This window comes from Megalopta genalis, chromosome 5, assembly GCF_051020955.1.
Source record: "Megalopta genalis isolate 19385.01 chromosome 5, iyMegGena1_principal, whole genome shotgun sequence".
NCBI classification, from domain to species: Eukaryota; Metazoa; Arthropoda; class Insecta; order Hymenoptera; family Halictidae; genus Megalopta; species Megalopta genalis.
The window spans coordinates 8,752,096-8,773,314 of NC_135017.1; the positions used below are offsets into that span (position 1 = coordinate 8,752,096).

At 48.1% G+C, this 21,219-nt stretch overlaps 1 protein-coding gene across 5 annotated transcripts in view; it reads left to right on the plus strand.

Moving 5' to 3' along the window:
* Nucleotides 1–21,219, plus strand: part of trol (terribly reduced optic lobes) — a 195,700-nt gene that overhangs the window by 151,495 nt on the left and 22,986 nt on the right. For 2 of the 5 annotated variants that reach the window (XM_076522130.1, XM_076522132.1), the window contains exons 14-21: nucleotides 44–151; nucleotides 652–2,952; nucleotides 15,648–15,755; nucleotides 17,328–17,483; nucleotides 20,139–20,246; nucleotides 20,785–20,925; nucleotides 21,006–21,071; nucleotides 21,201–21,215. In XM_076522130.1, the coding sequence (XP_076378245.1) occupies nucleotides 44–151; nucleotides 652–2,952; nucleotides 15,648–15,755; nucleotides 17,328–17,483; nucleotides 20,139–20,246; nucleotides 20,785–20,925; nucleotides 21,006–21,071; nucleotides 21,201–21,215 (3,003 nt within the window). Of the gene's footprint in view, nucleotides 1–43; nucleotides 152–651; nucleotides 2,953–4,619; nucleotides 4,737–6,115; nucleotides 6,266–6,983; nucleotides 7,134–8,129; nucleotides 8,241–9,491; nucleotides 9,636–15,647; nucleotides 15,756–17,327; nucleotides 17,506–19,129; nucleotides 19,318–20,138; nucleotides 20,247–20,784; nucleotides 20,926–21,005; nucleotides 21,072–21,200; nucleotides 21,216–21,219 lie in introns of all 5 variants that reach the window. The other 3 variants (XM_076522133.1, XM_076522134.1, XM_076522131.1) reach the window with 3 other exon arrangements.

The window sequence follows — 21,219 nt, forward strand, 5'->3', positions numbered from 1 at the left end:
GGTTCAAGGGTTAAACGTGCATGAGTATGTGGTATGGAAGCAGGTTGCGGAGAAGGCGAGTTCCAATGCGCGAACGGCCAGTGCATCGCCTACGTGTTGCAGTGCACCGGGATAGAGGACTGCGCCGACGGTTCCGACGAGAGGGATTGCGGTAATTATGCCATTTCACGCCACCTACTTTAACCCGAACACTAACCCGAACACTAACACGAACACCGACACCGGCCGCGCGTTTCGCGGCGGTCGCGTAGACGAACGCGATCGATCGCGCGCCGCCACTAGCTAGGGAATTTCCGTCGACGGGAACCGCGTTGAATTTTTCGCCGGACCGCGCGGCCTCGGCCTCTGCACGCCGCGTGTCCGGCGCGGGTCTACAGCCTAGGGAAATTTAGGGAAGCTTCGTCGTTCCTGGCCAGAATCTCCCGGATCCTGCGGAGAATCTCCCGGATCCCGCGGAGAATCTCCCGGATCCCGCGGAAAGTTTCCTAGATCCTTGGATTTCCTAGATTCCTGGATCGTAGGCTGATCTTCGCGGGGCCTAGGGCGAGCCTCCCGGATCCTAGGGGGGATCTAGACCCTAGGGAGAATTTCCTGGATCCTGTTTGGTAACGTTGAATCGGCCGCGATCGTTCATCGTGATTGTCATCCTAGAGAAATTTTCGTGGCGGAACGTGTACAACGACGTGGGGATGTTCATGGCGAGGTTTAACATATCTCGGGAGCAGCTGGCGATAATAACGTCGGCCATGAAATCAGACCCTGAAGGGAGAAGCGGCTCGATAAATGGAGGAGCACCGATCGGTTTCTATAATGCACGCTCGAAGCGTTCCGGCAACATTGGCCGACGACTGTTGGAGAAGCTGGAAGACTTCGCTGATCAGACCACCGAGACGATCTCGAAGAGGACGGTGCGGAGAGGAAGGAAGGGGAGGAGGGTGACGCGTGCGACCGAAGGGACCCCGAAGAAGGACTCGGACGTCGACGATTCGACCGCGACTGACACGGAGGAGTTGTCCACGCCTGCTTCGATCTTCGGAGGTGACGTTAGGTCCGCGGTTGCTGAAGGGAACATGGACATGAAGAAGAAGAAGAAGAGGAGGAGGGGGAAGCATCGGAGAAGAAAGCACCCGAAGGACGACTCCGACGTCGATAATTCGACCGCGACTGACACGGAGGAGTTCTCCACGCCTGCTTCGATTTTTGGGAACGCTGTCAAGTCCATTGTTGCCGAAGAGAGCCCTGTGTTGGAGGAGAAGAAGAAGAAGAGGAGGAGGAAGGGGAAGCATCAGAGACGAAAGAACCCGAAGAACGAGACCGACGCCGATAATACGACTGTAGTTGACACGGAGGAGTTGCCCACGCCTTCTCAGATCCTCGCGGACGCCTCCTGGTCCACGGTTGCTGAAGAGACCACCGTGTCGGAGGGGAAGAAGAAGAAGACCGGAAGGAGAAAGCATCGCAAACAAAAGGCCGGGAAGAACGCGAAGAACGCGAACGTGGTTCGCGAAGAAGATTCGTCCACGCCTGAGGCGATCGTCCAGGATGCAACTTGGGCTGCGTCGAGCGTTGCTGAAGAGGAGACCGAGACACCGGAGGTCGAACATCTGTCGCGATACATTTATCGTACCGCCGCGATGAGATACAGCGCTTCGACGGAACCTTCGGCCTCCACAACTGGCCTTTATTCGTCGCAGTTCAAGGTATTTAGCGACGGGAGTCTGAAAGAGAATGAGATAGAACTTGAAGATGGCGGTGGCAGCACGAGGAACGGATTGGAGATCGTGGGAGACGAAGGGGAACGTCCGAGCTCTTCGACCCAGGAGTGGACGTCAGCGGAAGAGACAACGTCCGTCGAACCTTTCGAGGCAACTACGGGCGAATGGTTCACTGACGAAGGTGCCGAAGACCTGGCAACGGTACGCGAAGACAGCACTGTGCAGATAAATACAGAGGAAGATGTTGCGATCAAGACAAGACTGTCGCGATTCTCCGCAGAACGCTTCGAGGATGACATCACCCGGACAACGGTGGAGGACATCAGCACCGAATCGACCGATTCCAGGAACAACGCGAAGGACAATGTTAAGTGCAGGCTGTTGAAGAAGTATCTGAAGATCTTCTTGAACGAAAGCGACGAGATCTTCGTGGAGTTGAGCCGCATCTGTCCCAAGGACTGCGACCAGTACTGGAAACTGCTGCTCCAGCACAAGGAAATATACTCTAACCTGAACGGCTCCGGAGAGGCGGCGACGTTCACCACAGACGAGGCGAACTACACCCCGGAGAACCCTGAAGAGTCGAAGGAACAGGCGGACCTCTGGGGAGCCAGCTCTAATCTCAGCAAAACAACAGTGTCCCCGGACTTGGTGGAGGTGTTCGCCGGGTGGAGCACGAGGAAGCCAAAGTCGGGTCACGGAGGGAAAAAGGAGCACGGGAACAAGGCGAGGAAGAAAGCGAACCGGTCCAGCGCGACCGTCGACAACTTCTCCAACAGGTACCCCGATTGGACCTCCACGGCATCACCGAAATATTTAGACCCCGAGGAGCGTACTATCAGCCCGATGGAGGAAGATTCGACGAGCAAACAGAGTGCCGAGACACCCGGGTCTTCGACTCTCGGACAGAATATGAGCATGACCGAGTTCATCGTGGAGCCGAGGGGGTCGTCGCAAGTTTACTTGTGCGGGGATGACATGTTCCTCTGCGACGACGACTTATGTGTCTATAACAGCATGAAGTGCGACAGGCAGCAGGACTGCAAAGACGGCACCGACGAGTTCGATTGCCACGACTTCGGCAACGGCGACACGAACCATAGGCAGAGGGGCGACCTGCCGTCCTGCAGCGAGTACCAGTTCCCCTGCGACGGCAGGTGCATCAACAACGTGTATGTCTGCGACGGGCACACCGACTGCAGGAACGGAGTCGACGAGGCCGATTGCGGCAACGAAGGTAGTTCAGAATGGGTGTGCAGCTGTCCTCTTCCTAAGCTGTACAGACTATCTCGCTTCGTGGGACACTCAGACGCCGGACGTCCGCGGAGCCAGTCGGACTCCGGGCATTCTTTCTGTCGATGTTGTACAAAACGGCTTCGAACTGGCGAAGAAGAGTCTTCCGTGCTCGGACTTCTATGGGAACTTTGTGACGTCCAATCTGTGCTGTACAAAAACGCCTTGGGAGGATCTAGGGGATTTCATCTGCTCCGACGATTCCCTCGGCATTCGCGATCTTAGATTCTCGAGAGGCTAGAGCTAGGTCTGACATCACTCGGGGACTCTCGAAGCCCCTTAGGATTTTTCTAGGGAACAGCCGAGGCGCCGCGAATGCGAGGGAGGAGTCCGACGAGCACTTTTAATCCCCAGAAAATTCCACTAGAGAACAGTGGGCTCTATGTTCGAACGGAGCACGACGAGCTCTGTTTATTAGTGCTCGCCCGGGACCCGGCGAGCTAATCCCACCGGATTTGCTCGGACACGTAGTTCCCGTTTCCTTACCCGTCGAGGTAGCTAGCTGCGAACAGACACAATACGTTCCACTCGATACCCAGACACTGTACATAAACCCACGGAATATTATTCTAACCCGTCCACCAGGGGCTTCTTCAGATTGCTTTAAGTGTTAGTCAGCTTCGAAGGACTCCCCTGTAAAAAGTCCCCCCCACCCCCCACGTTGTATCCAGCCCCGTCGAGGAGTTGGTCGCTCTGCTGGGCTGCGGATATTCAGAGGAAAAGTCGCTTCACTGCCGAGAGGATCGAAGGCCTTGCCACGCCGACTGGGCTCTATGTCTGATCAATCACGAGATCATTAGCAAAACCCGTTCCTGACTCGATTTGAATATGCGTCTTACCAGTCACTCCAGTTTCACAAATCATTGACCCACTAGGCGTCTGACCACGTACTTTCTTATTCTCCTTGATGCCTAACCAATGATTGACTCGATCTACTAGGTGTCTGACCACGTACTCTCCTGTTCTCCTTGACGTCTGACCTACATTTCCTCGACCTACTTGCCCGCCGTCTAACCACTTATCGGATCAATTCACTCGGCGTCTGACCATGGGCTGTACACAATCTACTTCACCGTCTGATCAGTAGCCGGTTCAATCCACTTCGAGTCTGGTCCATCCGACTGAATCTACTTGACTCACCTGACTGACTACTGGTAGACTGAATTTGCTGTGTCCGAGCAGACGCGAGATTGATCTACTTCGCGGCTGAACAATGCCCGACCGAATCTACTCGACTAAGTCGAATCTGCCGTGGTTCGAGGCCGTGCAACGGCGAACCTATTCCACTCGGAGACCGATCAAGGACCGAGTCGGCGTGGCAAGGCGACCGGTGAGCTTACGGGCCGAGGAATATATCGCAGGCCCACAGTGTACTGTAACGATCACTGTGACAAACTGCTTTCAGTGTGTCGACGTCCCGTGTCGCTTTAAATGTGTCCCAGGGTGGACAGCTTTTGTACATAACGCTCCCCCGACGGGGCTTCGAGCTTTTCACGGTCGGGCGATCCTCGTGGTTGAGCCATGGACCCGCGAACAGCCCGGAGCCTCGGAGAAAGGGGTGGCCAGTGTTGACGAAACAGGCTGTTTGTTTTTGCCGGTGGCGCCCTGTAGATTCGGCCCCGTGCCCTTCTATGGACTTCACCTGCAGCGACGGCTCTTGCATATCGAAGGGCGCGGTTTGCGACGGATTGGACGACTGCCCGAGGGCAGAAGACGAGCTTGACTGCGGTATACAATCACTTACGTTCTCTAACGGGGCCGTTCGACGTGCGCCGATCCATCGATCCGTCGATCCTATCGATCGCGATGGATCCTAGGGGAGAAGCGAACGCGCGAACGGTACCAGCTTCCGCCTGCTACAATAATCCTCGCCTCTCGGGGCTGCTCTGTGACAGCGTCGGACAGGGCCGCGACGATGAACGCTCGGAATCACAGTCTTCGTTAATTAATTGGAAACTTTCCGTTGCGCGAATTTTTGTATTTCGTTTCAGCTTAATTAATTGTATCTCATTCTATTCTATTTTAATCTATTATATTGATTATATTTATTATATTTGATTTCATTTTGTTATATTATATTTTTTATATTTGATTTCATTTTGTTTCATTCTATTATATTATATCTTTTATATTTGATTTTATTTTATCTCATTTTATATTATATCATATCTTTTATATCTAATTTCATTTTATTTTATTATATTATATTTTGTTTTCCTTTGAAAACAAAACTTTCCTTTATTATATGGTATTGGATGTATAAGGAGACGATAAATTTCCGATTATACGAACTTCATTAATTGAAAATTTTGAAACGGCGGTAAGCGGCATCGGATTCCGACTTAAGCCGACCGAGGTCGCTCCGCGCGTATTGATTTTAGGGATCGCCGGCTCTTATCCAATTTCAATCGCGGTTCAATGAAGCGGCGTTTACCGAAAAGTCGGTTTATTTTCACGGTCCGGATAGCCGCGGATCGAAAACACGCCGCGGACGCGTTTCCGGGCATCGGAACGTTCATCGTCGCTGTCGTCCTCGCACTAATAGCTTCGCGTGTCCACCGCCCCCCCTCTTGTTAATCTTGTAAATTAATTGTGCGTAGCGTGAACGATGGTCGCGAGACTTTATCGTTCCGGTCGTAGAACTAACGGTGACCGGTTGTTCGATCGATTAACCGTTGATCCTGTAAGTTGCACCCCGAATACGGATCCCGTAACTCGCGACAAGCAAACAGCTTTCGTACTAGTGTTGGTCGAACGCTTTCGTTGTTCGAGCTTCTTTCAGCTTCCGTGGTGTCACGATAGAAACGAATAGCCCGAGGAGAATAGTTCACACAGAAGTAGCCCTCCTTTCGTCGAGGAACTGTCGACCCCTGTCTCGGGGAACAGGGGGCGTGCCTGTCGGAGGTCCTCTGATTTCGATGATCGCCGAGAATGTCACGCGAACGAGGGCCCTATAGTCGGTCACCTCCTTCGGGGCCACCCCCTGGTCCCCGAAACGAAGTTCGCCGCTTCCCAGTTGATCGTCGACATCTCTGTACATAAATGTGTGTTCTCTGCTCATATATATTCCCGCTGCGACACAAACGACCGCCACACTAAACAAACAGAACGGGAATGCACGCCCACGCAGTTCAAATGCCACTCCGGGAACAAGTGCATCGAGGGGGTCTACAGGTGCGACGGCCATCCGGACTGTCCCGACCACAGCGACGAAGATTGTGCGAACAAGAACAATACACACACGACTGAGCTTCCCAGTACGCCTTTTCTCCCCATTTTTATTTCATTTTCCCGTTCGTTTGTACGTTCGTGGAACGCCGGCCGCGCGGAATCCTATCGCCGGTTTCTCAAGTGTGCGAAATTTTGAACATACTTTCGGGACCACTTTAACGAGGATTCCGCGCACCGGTGATATCAATTGTAGGCACTGGCGGACCCGGGGCGAGGCCCTTCGATTTGATCCGGTTCGTTTGGCCGGGAGTGTTCGAGATGTTTGAGAAGGTTCGAGCAAGTTTGATCTGGTTCGACGGAGTTTGAACAAGTGGCGGCGCAAGTTTGAGAAATTCTTGGCCGAGCCACTCGGAAAGAAGGACCTCTAACCGGGCCAGCCAGTGTCCCTCAAGACCCTCATATATGTTTTGATGTCTGCTTTGGACTGTAATTCGACTCCTCTCCCTCTGCGCTGTGTGCTTGCCGCACGAGTCCACAGTCTGCCCAGGTAGAGACTGTCGTTGTTTGTCCAGCACTCGCCGACGGGGATCAGGCCGCTTTAATTAATTAGCCGGATTAAAGAATCCGGCCTTCTTTGCTCTCGCGAGAGATCCTACTCGAAGGATCCATCCCGCGCAGAGAACGGCCGGAACGAGGAGCGTCCTGGTCCCCGGCCGTACTTGTTTGCTCACCGCCTAGTAACCGCTTCGTTTTTTGGGAGTAGTATTTTTCGCAACGCATTGTTTGTCTATGTGAACCGCTCAGAACCGTCTTGGCCTACCTGGACCGATCCGGGACCAAGGGAATGCGATCCGAGCAAGCATATGCGTTGCGACGACGGCAGATGTGTGCTGCTAAGACGCAAATGCGACAATATCTTCGACTGCCTAGATGGCAGCGACGAACGTGGCTGTGGTAAGACCTCTGTTCATCCTACAACGGGTCGCTCGGTTGCTCGCGCATTCAGAATACGGTGATAAACGTGGCTTACTTCGTAGTCTGAACCGTGATCGACTCGATCTACTGAAAGTTTGACAAGTAATTGACACAGTTTACTGAAAGGCTGGCCAATAACTGATCCACTCTACTGAAAGGCTGACGAATAATTGACCCAATCCGCCGAAAGTCTGACAAATAATATATCCAATCTACTTAAAGCCTGACCAATAATTGATCCAGTCTACATAAAGCCTGATTAATAATAAATCCAAGCTACATATAGTCAGACATCTGATTAGTCTAGAAATTAGCAGTCTAAGAATCTAAGATTAGCAGTCTAAAAATCTGACCAGTAACAGCCCTAATCCACTTGAAGTCTGACCAGAAAGAATCCTAATCTCCTGTAAGGCTGACCAGTAGCAGGCCTAATTTACTCAAAGCCCGATCACTGACAGATACTGCCCACTTGAAGCCTGACCAAAAACATACCTATTCCACTCAAGGTCCCACTAGGATGCGTCAATTGCTGTGACTCCTCCTGGTTACTATGCCCTTACAATAATTTTGCTTGTATCTAAAAACAGTATTATTAAATCGAAGGATATCGTGTTCTTGATATATTTGAATCATGAAAAAGTTCGTACTCGTATAAAAGACATCAACGTATAATTAAAATGTTTCAAGAAGTGCGATACAGCTGAAAGAAATTATTTAATTTGCCAGAAACTTCGGACGTGATTTTAACGAGCATGGTAATCGTCGCATCCTTAAACTGACGACCTTAAATCTTGACTGGGACCACTTGGAAACTGAAAAGAGAAGCCTGAAACGATCACTGATTCAATATTTCGACGAACTGCGACCTCCGAGTGACCCCGTTACACCCTCCCCTCCCGTCACCCAGTGAATCGCCTAACGAATCGGCCACGCTAACGCTCTGTTCGTGTGCTTTACACGTGTTGTATCGGCAAGGTGTCTGCACCCCGGCTGAATGGAAATGCGCCAGCGGTGAATGTTTGCCGGAAACCGTGAGATGCGACGGCATAATGCAGTGCTCTGACGGATCTGACGAGGATCGATGTGGTAACTATGTGTCTCTCCCGTAGTCCCGCCTCTTCCGCTCCACTCGGAAAATTGGCCGTGCACCCTCTCTTTCCCTGCTACCACAGTTAAGATATCATGTTCGACGACGTTTGATCGGTGCCACGGTTGCCCCACTAATCCTCGTTCGAGTCACTCAGAGAGCAAAACGACTAACAAACAAGCACAATCCTCCGCGACGATTATCAGATCGATCAACAATCGCATTCCCTCGCCGATCGTCCGTGTGTCTAGTTCGCTGCCTTAGCAAGCAATCGGTAGAGTTTTACTGTTTCTTCGTGTTGCACGCGTCTCATCTTCTTGCATGAACAGTAGAGGTTGCATGATTTCATGGTCTTTCGACAACTTCGACCGAATGTGTAAGTACTTCTCGACGTTCTGGGACTCGGAAGGACGAACGTGCTCGCGAGGTAGCCTGGGGCAAGGGTGGCGACTGCGTCCACTGTCCCCAGCTGCAAGGTCCTCTTCAGGTTCGACGATATAACTTCGGCAGATTCTTTTAGGCTTGCGAGCTATGCCAGTCTTGGGATACCTTTTAGATTTGAGTATCTCAGGGGTAGACGAATCTCCAAGGTTATATTATATAGCAGGGTTCTGGAAGGCCATGGTCTTCGGGATCGAAAAGGTGTAACTTCAGCAGGTTTTTCTAGCCCTGAGAAGCTATGACAGTCTTGGCAGACCTTTTAGACTTGGGTATCTCAAGGGTAGACGAATCTCCAAGGTCTTCTAGCAGGATTCTGGAAGGCTATGGTCTTCAGGATCAAAAAGGTGTAACTTCAGCAGGCTCTTCTAGGCCTCGAAGCCTATGCCGGTCTCGGGAGACCTTTTAGACTTGGGTATCCCAGAGGTAGATGAATCTCCAAGGTCTTCTAGCAGGGTCCTGGAAGGCCATGCTCTTCAGGATCAAAGAGGCGTAACTTCAGCAGGCTCTTCTAGGCCTCGGAGCCTATGCCGGTCTCGGGAGACCTTTTAGACTTGGGTATCCCAGGGGCAGAAAATTCTCCGAGGTCTTCTGGTTCCTGCAAGGCCATGGCCTCTAGGGTCAAAGAGGTCCCTAGGTTGATCGTGTGTTAAACGTACCGCTCGAGCCTGAAGAGCCAATGAAACGCTGAAGGGGACAGGAGACGCCTGTCGACAGGGCCATTTTTCTTCCTCCGCTCTGATCCCGTATCCCGACGACTGCACGATGCTGTGACGGAGAACAACTTAGCCATTCTCGGGATGAAATTGTAGTGAACGAATGTCCGGCTGGAATGTTCCGGTGCAACGACGGGCTGTGCCTCGACAGTAAGAGACGTTGCGACGGCCAGCCACACTGTCGCGACGGCTCCGACGAGATCAACTGCCGTGACTCAAGGCCGGGCTCGGCCCCTTCGGGTACTGTTTCGTTCTCCAGCGATCTTCGGGTTCCTCGACCTTGAGGACTCGAGACCTCCCCGGGGACAAGTTGCCCTCGAGTCCATGCCGCGCGAGTTTCTCGCTCCTCCGGGTGGCTCAAGGTAGACCCTGAGGATCTATCCCGATGATCTACCTTGATCTAAGCGGCCCTGAAGAGCGAGCCTGAAGAGGTAACGGCCTCGAAGAGAAGAAAAATAATTTCTAGACAATCGACGGCACGGTTTGATATGCATCTCGAACGACGTTTCGTGACTCAGATGCTGGATCCCGCAGGTAGATCCCCGTGATCTATAGCGGCTCGAGACATCGACGTGGACTCGAGGCAATTTTCCCCGGGAGAAGCAATCAAGGCGCAACGAGAATCATTCCTGTTTCATTCTCGACCCATTTTTTCTCTCTCTGTATCTTATCTGTCTGTTTGTTCCCCCCTGCCTGCATCCCGCGCCACCACCCCTCGCTCCCCACCCTCCCAACACACGTAATTTCACCGAGCTACTCTAACACGCAGCTGATGAATTATTCCCGCTACGAGTTTCGACGTTCCGTTTGACCTCGCGCTTTTTGTTTCACCGCCGGCGAATCTTCGACGGAATCCCATTAACACCGGCCGCCCGGCCGGCATCTCATGGGGTTCGCAGGCCTTCGCCTTCTATCCCCAAAGATTGCAATTCCGCGCGCACTCCGTAATCATCCCCGTGGAAAACGGCCGCGACGCGGACCGGCGAACGTTTTTCGTTCGTTGGCTCGGTTCGAGATCGGGCCGGGATTCTCCGGGAATTTCATTCGCGCTCCCGTTTATTTCTCTGCGTCAATTATGTAAAGTTGGCCTGCAATGTTTGTTTTAATTTGAATCGTAATTCACATCTGTTCGGGATCCAGGCTCTTTTATGTTTAGATTTCATCAGCCAGCCTTTTATTCGAGTTTTTCCTCCGTTCCTCTATTTTCACTTTCCCTTTGTGCGGCCGCCGTCCCCATAATACCGGTCCCCCTTGTTCTCTTTTCACGGCCGGATTCCTTTATTATTTATCCGTCGAGATAATATTTAATTACGAATCAGCCGGGTTTAAAATCCGCCGGAAACAACGGCCGCGCACGCGACCGAACGACCTGTGTATACGTATACATTCCTGAAGACGATTGTGATTGTCGCGCGATATTCGGCCGGGAAGATTTCGTGGTGGCGAAATATGCACCGTCGATGTACGCGACCGGACACCCTGTATATACGTGTGAATACGCGAAGACGATTGTAGTTGTCGCGCGATATTCGGTCGATAAGATTTCGTAACGGATCCAAGGTTGGGATGAATAATTTATTGATCGCGGCGCGCGCGGTGGCGAAATATGCGCCGAGTTCGCGAAACGTTTATGAGAAATTTCGCAAGCGAGTCGTTCGACGGTACATAGACGATAAATAATTGATTGCATGCGCGGTGTAATAAATTCTTCCCCCGACGGATTGTTTGCGATTCCATTAGCGAATCGAACCGTATCAAAAGACAGATGCAACAGTCAGCGTAACATACATCGATCGTTCCCCTAATTCCCATTGGCCGGGCAGGAGATTCTTAAGGGTATTTATTTACCGGGCAGCGTATTTCCCATAAAGATCGAACGGTAGGTAGCTGCACGGTCTGAACGGGAGAGCCGAGCGTGAAAAACGAGGAGGCGAACAGAAGCCAAGAGAATGGAAATCGATGCGTGGGCGCGCGGGATCGCTTCGGGAGGCTCCTCGGCTCGCGCGTCGGTCTTCAAGGCGGCAATTAAGAAGCTGTAACTAATGCGAGGGCTCGGCCAGACTCGGCGAGAGCCGTTAATCTCGTTTCGTCATTCTATCGACCGTGCTCTCCTCTTCGGCACGCGGACGTTGACTGCCGTCCTCGCCTCGACGCTGGCGCCGCGACCACTCGGCCAACAATTTTTCAAAAAACAGATTCTATGCGCGAGCTATTGTCGAAACGTACGCCCGACAAATTTTTTTAGATCCGACGGGAAATTGTGTTTCGATCGCCAAGGCGGACAGAAAAATCGTTCTCGTGCGATTATAGTTAATTCGCTGTTATTCATGCTGACGCAACCGCGAACCCTTTCTTTTTAAAACACCCTATATAATTATAAGCTGTATGGTCAATCGCTAGACAAGTTTTTCGAATTTTTAATATCGAAGGGAAAACAGTTTCAATGCTTAATTGAAGAACAAATTTTGTCTTCAATCATTTACAATTTTAATTAGTTCAATTTGATTTATGGCGACACCACCATGAACCTCCTTTTTAGAGAGACACTCTAAACGATCATAATTTGCAAAAATAATCATAAGAAAAATATTATCAACTCTTGAGATCAAAGGAAAAATAATTTCAACCCTTAATTGAAGGACAACATTTTTTCAACAAGTTACAATTTCAATTAGTTCAATTTGATTTATGACGACACCACCATGAACCTCCTTTTTAAAAAGACACTCTAAACGATCATAATTTGCAAGAACGATCATCAGAAAAATATTATCAACTCTTGAGATCAAAGGAAAAATAGTTTCAACCCTCGAAGCGAGAAGAAAATCTCCTGCAATTAATTGGCCGTTGTTTCGTCGTGCTAATTCCGCGGGGTTCTCGAAAATGATTGTGCCAGCATAGTCGGCGAATATTTCGGCGAGAGGAGACTTGAATTTTGAGAACCGCTGGAGCGGTTGCGCGCGCGAGCACGCACCCTCGACCGCATTTGAAGACGTTTTTCTCGGGGGCGAAGGTCCGCATGAAAAAAAATCGCCGTGCTGCCGGTTTTGCGAGCAGCTTTTTCGCGTTTACCGCTCGAAGATTCGCGAGCGGGCCGGAGTCCAATGAATTTTTCAGCCAGAAAACCACCCACCACCCATTCGGGACACATGTATGCGGCAACGCCCGGCGCATAATTGATTCGGTCAAAGTGGTTATTATTATTCGACTCGTTCGTCTAAAAATTTCTTTAGAATCCTCGACCCAGTTGCGCTATTTTTGTCCGAATAATTTGCGAGGGATGTTGCCGGAGAGAGCTCGCGCGCCCCCTCTCCCCATCTCCGACCCACCCCTTCCGCGCGTTCTGCTCTCCTTCCAATCCCCGGCGAATTTTCGCACACCCTCGGACGAATTGTTCCGTGATCCCTGGAACAGAAAAACCATCCCCCCTACCCCCGCAAAACTGTCTTTGTGTGTTTCAGGCCTGTTGACTCTTTGACACTTTTCTCTCGACTGAACAGTTTGAGCGACTCGATAATACTGCGTTTCCGAATCGTGATGCTACTTGCTCGACCCTCTCTCTCTCTCTCTTTTTCTTTCTCTTTGTCTCTCTCGCTCTTTCTCTCTTTTTTCTCACCTCTCTCTCTCTTCTTTCAGCACAGGTTGCCTGAAGATTGATATGTGAACGAGCATTTTTCTCTTTCTTTCACCTGTACGTGTGTCTTTCCATTTCTTTCTCTCGAGAATCTGGTGACATTTCGCTGTGAAAATCATTCTTGGAAATGTATTTCGATGCCGCTGCGGTAGATGCAGTAATTTCTCCCAGAAATGTTCGGTGCTTGGAATTGAAACCGGCAAATCCGAGAATACTAAGTCGCGATTCTTCGGGTCGTTTTTATAGAAACTCTGGCCAGTCCGCAAAAAATAATTGTACAACAATCTATACCAGCTAGATCAATTTTGAAAAGCCTCTACTATAATCTCCCTGAATCATTTCGAATGAAAAATATTTTTTCATTAGCGAAAGTGAATTTTCCAACTTCGATTTATCTTTCTCGGAAACTCTGCATTCGAACGTCTCTCCAGAGTCTGAACAATTTTTCCCACGATTTCGATCACCACGATCTTCAAGATCAAAGTCTTCTCTTTCGAACGACGTCAAAATTTTCGACCTACGATTTTGTCGTTCTTCTTTATCACAGTCCGAAGCGACCAAGCCCGACGCTGCGGAAAATGAATTCTGACAAATTTTCGATTTTAATTCCAATCGCTAAGCTAACTTTTTTATTTCCAATTTTTTGCCACGATTCGAAGGCAATTCGGAGGCTACGTTACACGATTCGACGGTCACGTGCCTAGTAGCTCCGCGGTTTTCCTTATCTGAGTCACACCCAAAAGGCATAGGCGTAGGACTGGCTCAGGGAAATTCACAGCAACCCGAAATTTGGCATTTCCAGGAGAAATTACTGTACTTTTGAAAACGTCACGAAATTCTCTGGATCCGGTATCACTCCGAATCTCTGCCGCCTTTCGACAATCTCTCGGACGTGTTTTATTTCTGACTTGTCTCTCTTTCTCTCTCTCTCTGTCTTTTTCCTTCTCTCTGTCTTATGATACCTATACTACATAGTCTTAGATTTACGAGGCGTCTCCTTCTGCCTAGATCTATCTGTCTGATACCGTCTGAACGTTCGTAGCTTTTGGGAAAGTACATTTATACACCCCGCCCCGTCCTCCCCAGGGAGGACGTAGTTCACGGAGTTATCGTGGCTGCACAGTAGAATTTTCGCAACTTGCTACTCTTCCGATAGCGGCGTCCTTCTTCAATTGGAATACCGATCGGCAATACCGCGGCAAAACGCCTTCGGCATTAATGCTGATTATCGGGCCGATTAGCGGGCCGAATGACACGGCCGCCCGATAATGGTAACGAATTGCGCGCCGCGCCGCCCTCCGCAGAGAACCGATCGCGAACGATGCTCGCCGCTGTTACTGACAACAGAAAACGGCCCGAGCCGCTCGAAACCTTCGCTGTACCGTTCAAAATGGCCCGCGTGATCGATACCTGCCGCGGAAACTCCTCTTCCTATCCGGCGTTAATTAACGCTGAAACTAGCAACACAGCCAAGACGGAACTGTTTCCACCGAAACCAGTAGAAATGGCTGGTTTTTAAGAGATACATGATAGTAGAATATTTTTGCATTTATCGATTTGTTTGAAATATATCTTTCCGTTATTACTATTCCATTTTGAGAATAAATTATGAACAAATGAAACGAAAATAGAGTTCATCGTATTACGCTATTGATTGCCGCTGCAAAGGTGATCGCATCATTGCGGAACAAACATGTGACGTGAAGTAAAGTAAGAATTTTAAGATGAAATCGTGAAATCAGTCAGTTTGACTGGTGGTGGTAGTTCCAGCGTTAAACCTTTGCACTCGGAGCCAAATTAACGCGAAATTTCAAATAGTTTTGCCGATCCAAATGGTGTTTCCATTTCATACAACCTAGTGCGTGTTATACATACGAAACAATTTAATATAAATACAACGTTTGAACGTTCAAACATTTAATATACAATTTAAATACAAACAAATCTGATTAATAAACTTGTTTTCCAACGCGATCGAACGGTTTTCAATGGCGCCTCGGAGTCGCCAGCCGAGATGCAAAGGATTAATAACCGTCCAGGAGCTCGAAAACGCGCGACTACGGTCGCGCGAATTTCGCTTGAGGATCTCTCGCGACATTCCGCGAATTCGCATCGGAACCGCCGATCCGGGGAAAACAGTTCGAGGTTCGAAATTAGCCGAGTGGAATGCTTAGCTAACGAGCTCGCCGACTGGCATAATTGTCGGCTTAATCGAATCGGTATTCCAATTCTATTTCCGACTAATTTCCGTGAAGCTAATATGGGATGAGCCGGTGTACTCCGCGTCTCTTTTATGAAACGTCGCATGACATCCGGCAGTGTGCACCCTGTTTGTTTGACGAGCCCGGCTTATCCTCCCCTGGTCCCTCGCGGGACAGTCTATCGATCGCTTAATTATCGCGGCCACTTATTCAAACCAGACCCTCCTTCGGCCAGCCGGCGTATAAAATCGGCCGGCAGTTTTTCCGAAAGGTCTGCCGCATTTCGCTCGGTAACGCCGCAGGCGTGTGCACTGCCGACATTTTCTTTCTCTATTGTCTATGGGATATCTTTCTATCGTTTTCTATCGGTCGCCGAGGCTTCTTTGCCGCCGCTGACCCCCGCGAATGGTTTTACAGAGTGCCCGAACGGACAGAAACCATGCGACAACGGCGTGTGCATCAACAAGGACTTCTTCTGCGACAACAACCAGGACTGCCTAGACAACAGCGACGAGCGCAACTGCCGTAAGATTATATGTCCGGAGCTATCGTTCGCGAGACGCTCCTGTTCTCTTACTTTGTCTGAGTCTGAATGCGTGATTCGTTGGACACCGTGTGGACGAAGCGTACTTACGGTGCCCGACGAAAGTGTTCGAACGCCTTTTAAATCGGAACGATCTTTTCACGAATTCGGTCGAACGACGCGAATATTTTCGAGATGTTGGGGGAATTAGTTTACTGGAACGTGCTTGGAAGAGATCTTGCAAAAATTGCGGTCGAAGCGACGAGAAAAGCTCGGTTTTCTAATTTTTTTATGTGAAGCTAGAACGAAAATTTGAACAATGCGGAAATAGCAGTATTTCTCGTTCTAGGATCAGGTAGAGAAGTTTGGGAAAATGAATTTTATTTTGTTTATCGTTACAATTCATCATAATTGTCGAAGAAAACTGTTTGACGTTGTAAGCTGGTCCATTTAACAACTCAAGATGAAGTCGAACCATTTGGTCGAACCTTGAAAAACTTGTTCCGTTTTAAAATGGCGTCCGAATACTTTCGTGAGGCACTGTATGTACAGGGTGTATAAAATTGTTTGGTCTTGGATGTCATAGGTGTATTCCGCATTTTCAGATCGATGGAGATTTCTAAAGGAAAGTTGCCGGAAAATTGTCCGTGAGCATGATTTTCGAGGTCAATTATTTTGTTATTGGAGAAACAATAGCCTTAAAGGAACCATGCAGTTAAAACTCAATGGTTCTTATAAAAAATGATAGCAAAGTCACGTTAGTATCAGAGTTTGGCAAAAATTCTATTCGAATTATAAAAAAGAAATTATTCAAGTAAAGATCTCTCTCTCTCTCTCTCTCTCTCTCTCTCTCTCTCTTTTCGAATTAAGAATTTTTCGAATTATTCGAATAAAGAATTATTCAAATGAAGAATTATTTGAATAAAGAATTATTCGAATAAAGAATTATTTGAATAAAGAGCTATTCGAATAAAGAATTATTCGAATAAATAGATAGAATAATTTATGACGAATAATGAATTATTCGAATAAAGAATTATTCAAATGAAGAATTATTTGAGTTATAATTATAAAGAGTTATTCGTATAAATAACCATTCGAATAAAGAATTGTCCGAATAGATGAATAAAATAATTTATGACGAATAATGAATCATTCGAACAAAGTATTCGACTATAAGGAATTCATTCGAATAATCATGCCCACCTGCGATTAGTATTACACGTTAAGTGCCGCACCGCGCCTTATTATATCACTTTTAACGTGCGATACTAACATGACTTTGCTATCATTTTTTATTAAAACCGTTGACTTTTGACCCACAATTCCTTCAACGCCTTTTGCCCCCACGATGTGTAGAATACAACGCGATAAAAAGAACTTTGACCTTGAAAATCATGCGCAAGAACAATGTCGCGTCAGCTTACCGATCTCCACCGATTCGAAGACGCAGAAATACGCCTGGACCGAACAATTTCGTACACTCTGTACAGCCTCCTCGAAACGCTTCACTTGAGATCATCGAACTAAAAATAGCGCGGTGTCGGAGAAAGTAACGACCGTGAAAATTGCAGCGGACCCAGACGGAACCGACAAGCATCCGCAACCGGTAAGATGTCAGCAGGACGAGTTCTCCTGTCGCGACGGCAGAACCTGCATCCCCTTGTACACCGTTTGCGACGGTAGTTTCGACTGTCCCGACGAGGACGACGAGTTCAACTGTCCCGAAGGTGAGCGAACTTGCGCGGCCAGGTGCCAGGATGACGAAACCGCACCTAGACGCCACGTAGAGGAACGTAGGCCGGCCTAAAGTTGGCAGCACTGCCGGAGGGCTCACTGACACAAGCTGTGCTACCAGCCATGGAACTTCATTGAAATGGCATTGGAAACATGGCTGCGAGTAGATCTTGATCCTTTCCAATGACACCTCGAGATTTCGACGGACGACGCTTTGACACGTTGAGCGCCGCGTCGGTCGCACGTTGGTGACACTAATTCTGAGACCAATTTTGAGAATTCATTCTTATCATAGTTCAGGGTGTCCCAGAAGTTACACGAAATCGAGAAATAAGAAGTGCCTGGGATCACTGAAAGTACAGAAATTTCTCTCAGAAATTTTCGGGTTTGAAATCGGCAGATCTGAGAACACTAAGCCGCGATTTTTTCGGGCATAGCACTAAATTAGATAGGCCTAGAACTAACACAGAGAATTTCACAGCAACCCAGAATTTGGCATTTCCGGGAGAAATTACGGTAACTTTTTTCCATAGCGAAGATGCTTCATCGACGAGTTATTAACGAAAAACAGTGACCAATCAGAGGCCGAAGCCCAACGAACGAAGCCCAGCTCCGCTAATTGACTCGGCCGTTTCGCGCCAGCTGGATCTCGTCTCTCATTGGTCACCGTTTTTCGTTAATAACTCGTAAACGAAGGCGCGGATCGCACTTTCGCTAAGGAAAAAGTTCCTTCAAATCACCTCAGCAGCGCCTCACTTCTCAATTTTGAGTCACTTTTGGAACATCTACATTCGAGGAAACTGGTCTTGGCTGTGACATTTCGGATGCGAAAGCGTTCCAATTTCATCGACTTACATTTTAATTCTCTACTTTCAATTGAATTAATTAAATTGCTTCGACTTTGTGGGAGCTCGTTGATTGTCGGCACTGAACCTCTTAACGAACATTTCATTGAAACGATTAAAACACCGCTCGAGGAGTCATTGGGCTCCGCAATGGGCTGGAAAGATCCGTTGCACCCTAACTTTAAACCTCTGAAGATTTCAAACGATTTCGGTCCAGGAGATAAACGGGTTTCCAGCCTGTTGCGGGCTCGTTCGCTGGGAGCAGAGAGACTGCCAAAGCTCTTTGTAAATACACTTCACTTTCGATCTTGCACCTTCGATCCGTTAGATCACACTGAGCACCAGGTGCGTACACAATGTTTGGTTCTGACACAAGCGTGCACACCTGCTAGAGGCAACGAATCGTGTCGCACTGACTGCACCATGTACCGCTGCCAGATCTTACTTGAAAAAAAAAAGAAAAGAGAAAAATATCTCGGTTTCCCCGACAGAAAATTCTGTTCCAAGTTATGCGCTCGAATACAGGAACACGCAACCACGAGGAATTCGAGTCGCACGGTGTTCCTCGGTCAGAGCTCTAGAAGCACTGGCTCTGTCTCAGAGAAGGGGGAAAAAAGAGAAAAATGGTCGATGGGGATCATGTTGTTTGGCCAGAGTCCTAAATGGCCGTCGAGGACCGAAAGAGAATCGTACAAACAATTCCGTCGATGGCCAATTAGAGGCACAGGCTTAGGCGTTCGGTTACTTCTAGGTAGAAATGCGGATAGAACCTCCTCGGGGGGGCATCCGGACAGCCATACCTACGAGAACCAGGCTGGCAGGGGTCACAAGTCGGACTATCAGCCGCCGGCTAACCTAAGCACACGAAGGAGTTGTGCTCCGGATGATTTTGTTTGTGCTGATGGCACTTGCATCCCCGAAATCCAGCACTGCGACCATTTCTACGATTGCCGCGACTTTACCGACGAACAGTATTGCTTCGGTTAGATCACCTCGGGACCCCCGAGATCTGTTGGCCTCCTTTCTCCATATGCTTTTTTCACTTTCATCGCCTGATCGCGACATAATCTTGACAACATTCGCCAAAGCCTGAAATCTTTCGTGGACCATCGGGATCAATGTCTCCGACAATGTCGTTCCGAGGACGCCACAGACTCTCCGGGATCTTCGTTTTCTTTCAGTATTAGCAGCAGCCAAATAGACTGTGTTTTGCTCGAGTAGACACTTGACTACTCGCTCGGACAACTGCTACAGGGTGTCCCATTCGTAGCGTCGAGAAATTGTCCCGAGCGGAACGGGTTCCGCTTGATACAGTTTTTTGGGGGGAGGGAAGATAGGGTCCCCGTGCGATTTGCAATAGGACGCCCTGTACAAACGGCCCTGTATAAATATAGTCGTCCTGCCTGATACCCGTAGATGTTCACACCTCGCTCGTGGCATGAGTCCAGTGTATACACCTTGTAGCGAACACCTGTACAGAAAAAAAGAGATCGCCGGAACCGTTTACTCAGCATGTCCCTTTTTCTCTAGGTGTCGTAGATGATTGTTCTTTGTCTGCACAGCGTGCAGACCGCACAGAGAGTGTTTGACTGATTTATTTTACGGATGTTCTCGTTAGATACTTTGACGACCCGCGTACCCTTAGAGGACTGTTTCTCTGGTAACGATAGATCCCTGTCTGATCGACAAACATTCGTGTATCGTTCATATTTCTCGCAGATATTATACATTTATATGTATATATTGGTTTCGTTGGTGTCCCATCTGCGTTACGTCATTCTGCAACGTCTATTGTTATTTTAGGCTGCGGAAAGGATCAGTTCCAGTGCGCGAACGGAGACTGCATCAGGTCCGACCAAAAGTGCGACGGCTACATCAACTGTGCCGACGGAACCGACGAAGAGGAATGCGGTAATGCTTCTATAATCCATATTGTCGATATTTATTTATTTATTTTATTGCTGATATTTATTTATTTATTTTATTGCTGATTTTTATTTACTTATTTATTATATTGCTGATATTTATTTACTTACTTATTATATTGCTGATATTTATTTACTTACTTATATTGCTGATATTTATTTATCTACTTATTATATTGCCGATATTTATTTACTTATATTGCTGATATTTATTTATCTACTTATTATATTGCTGATATTTATTTACTTATATTGCTGATATTTATTTATCTACTTATTATATTGCTGATATTTATTCACTTACTTATTATATTGCTAATATTTATTTATCTACTTATTATATATTGCTGATATTTATTTACTTACTTATTATATTGCTGATATTTATTTATCTACTTATTATATTGCTGATATTTATTTACTTACTTATTATATTGCTGATATTTATTTACTTATTTATTATATTGCTAATATTTATTTACTTATTATATGCCAAATATTTATTTATTTATTCGGTTCGTTAGATCGCCCAGTACCCCATCCGATGCCTGGACGATGTCCTGCCGGCTTCATCATGTGCGTCACCGACAAGGACTGCGTCCCACAATCCTCCATTTGCAACGGGATCCCAGAGTGCAGAGATCGTTCCGACGAAGAGAATTGCGGTTCGTAGATTCGCAGGATTGCCCACGGTTTGTCTTCTCTAGCATCGACGTTCATTGAAATTATCCTTTGTCCTCTTCAGAACCTCCACACTCGTCGTCGAACCTGAACCTGAAGACGTACCCCAGCGAGCAAGTGATCAAAGAGAGTAAGTATATAACGTATATCGAGAACTGTTGGCCTATTTTCAACAGAAATAATCGAGCATTTTCGATAGAACAATGGCTGAGATGTATATATTAATAAAGATTCTCGTTATTTTTCTCGCCTTGGCCAGACCCGGCGAAGCAAGGTAA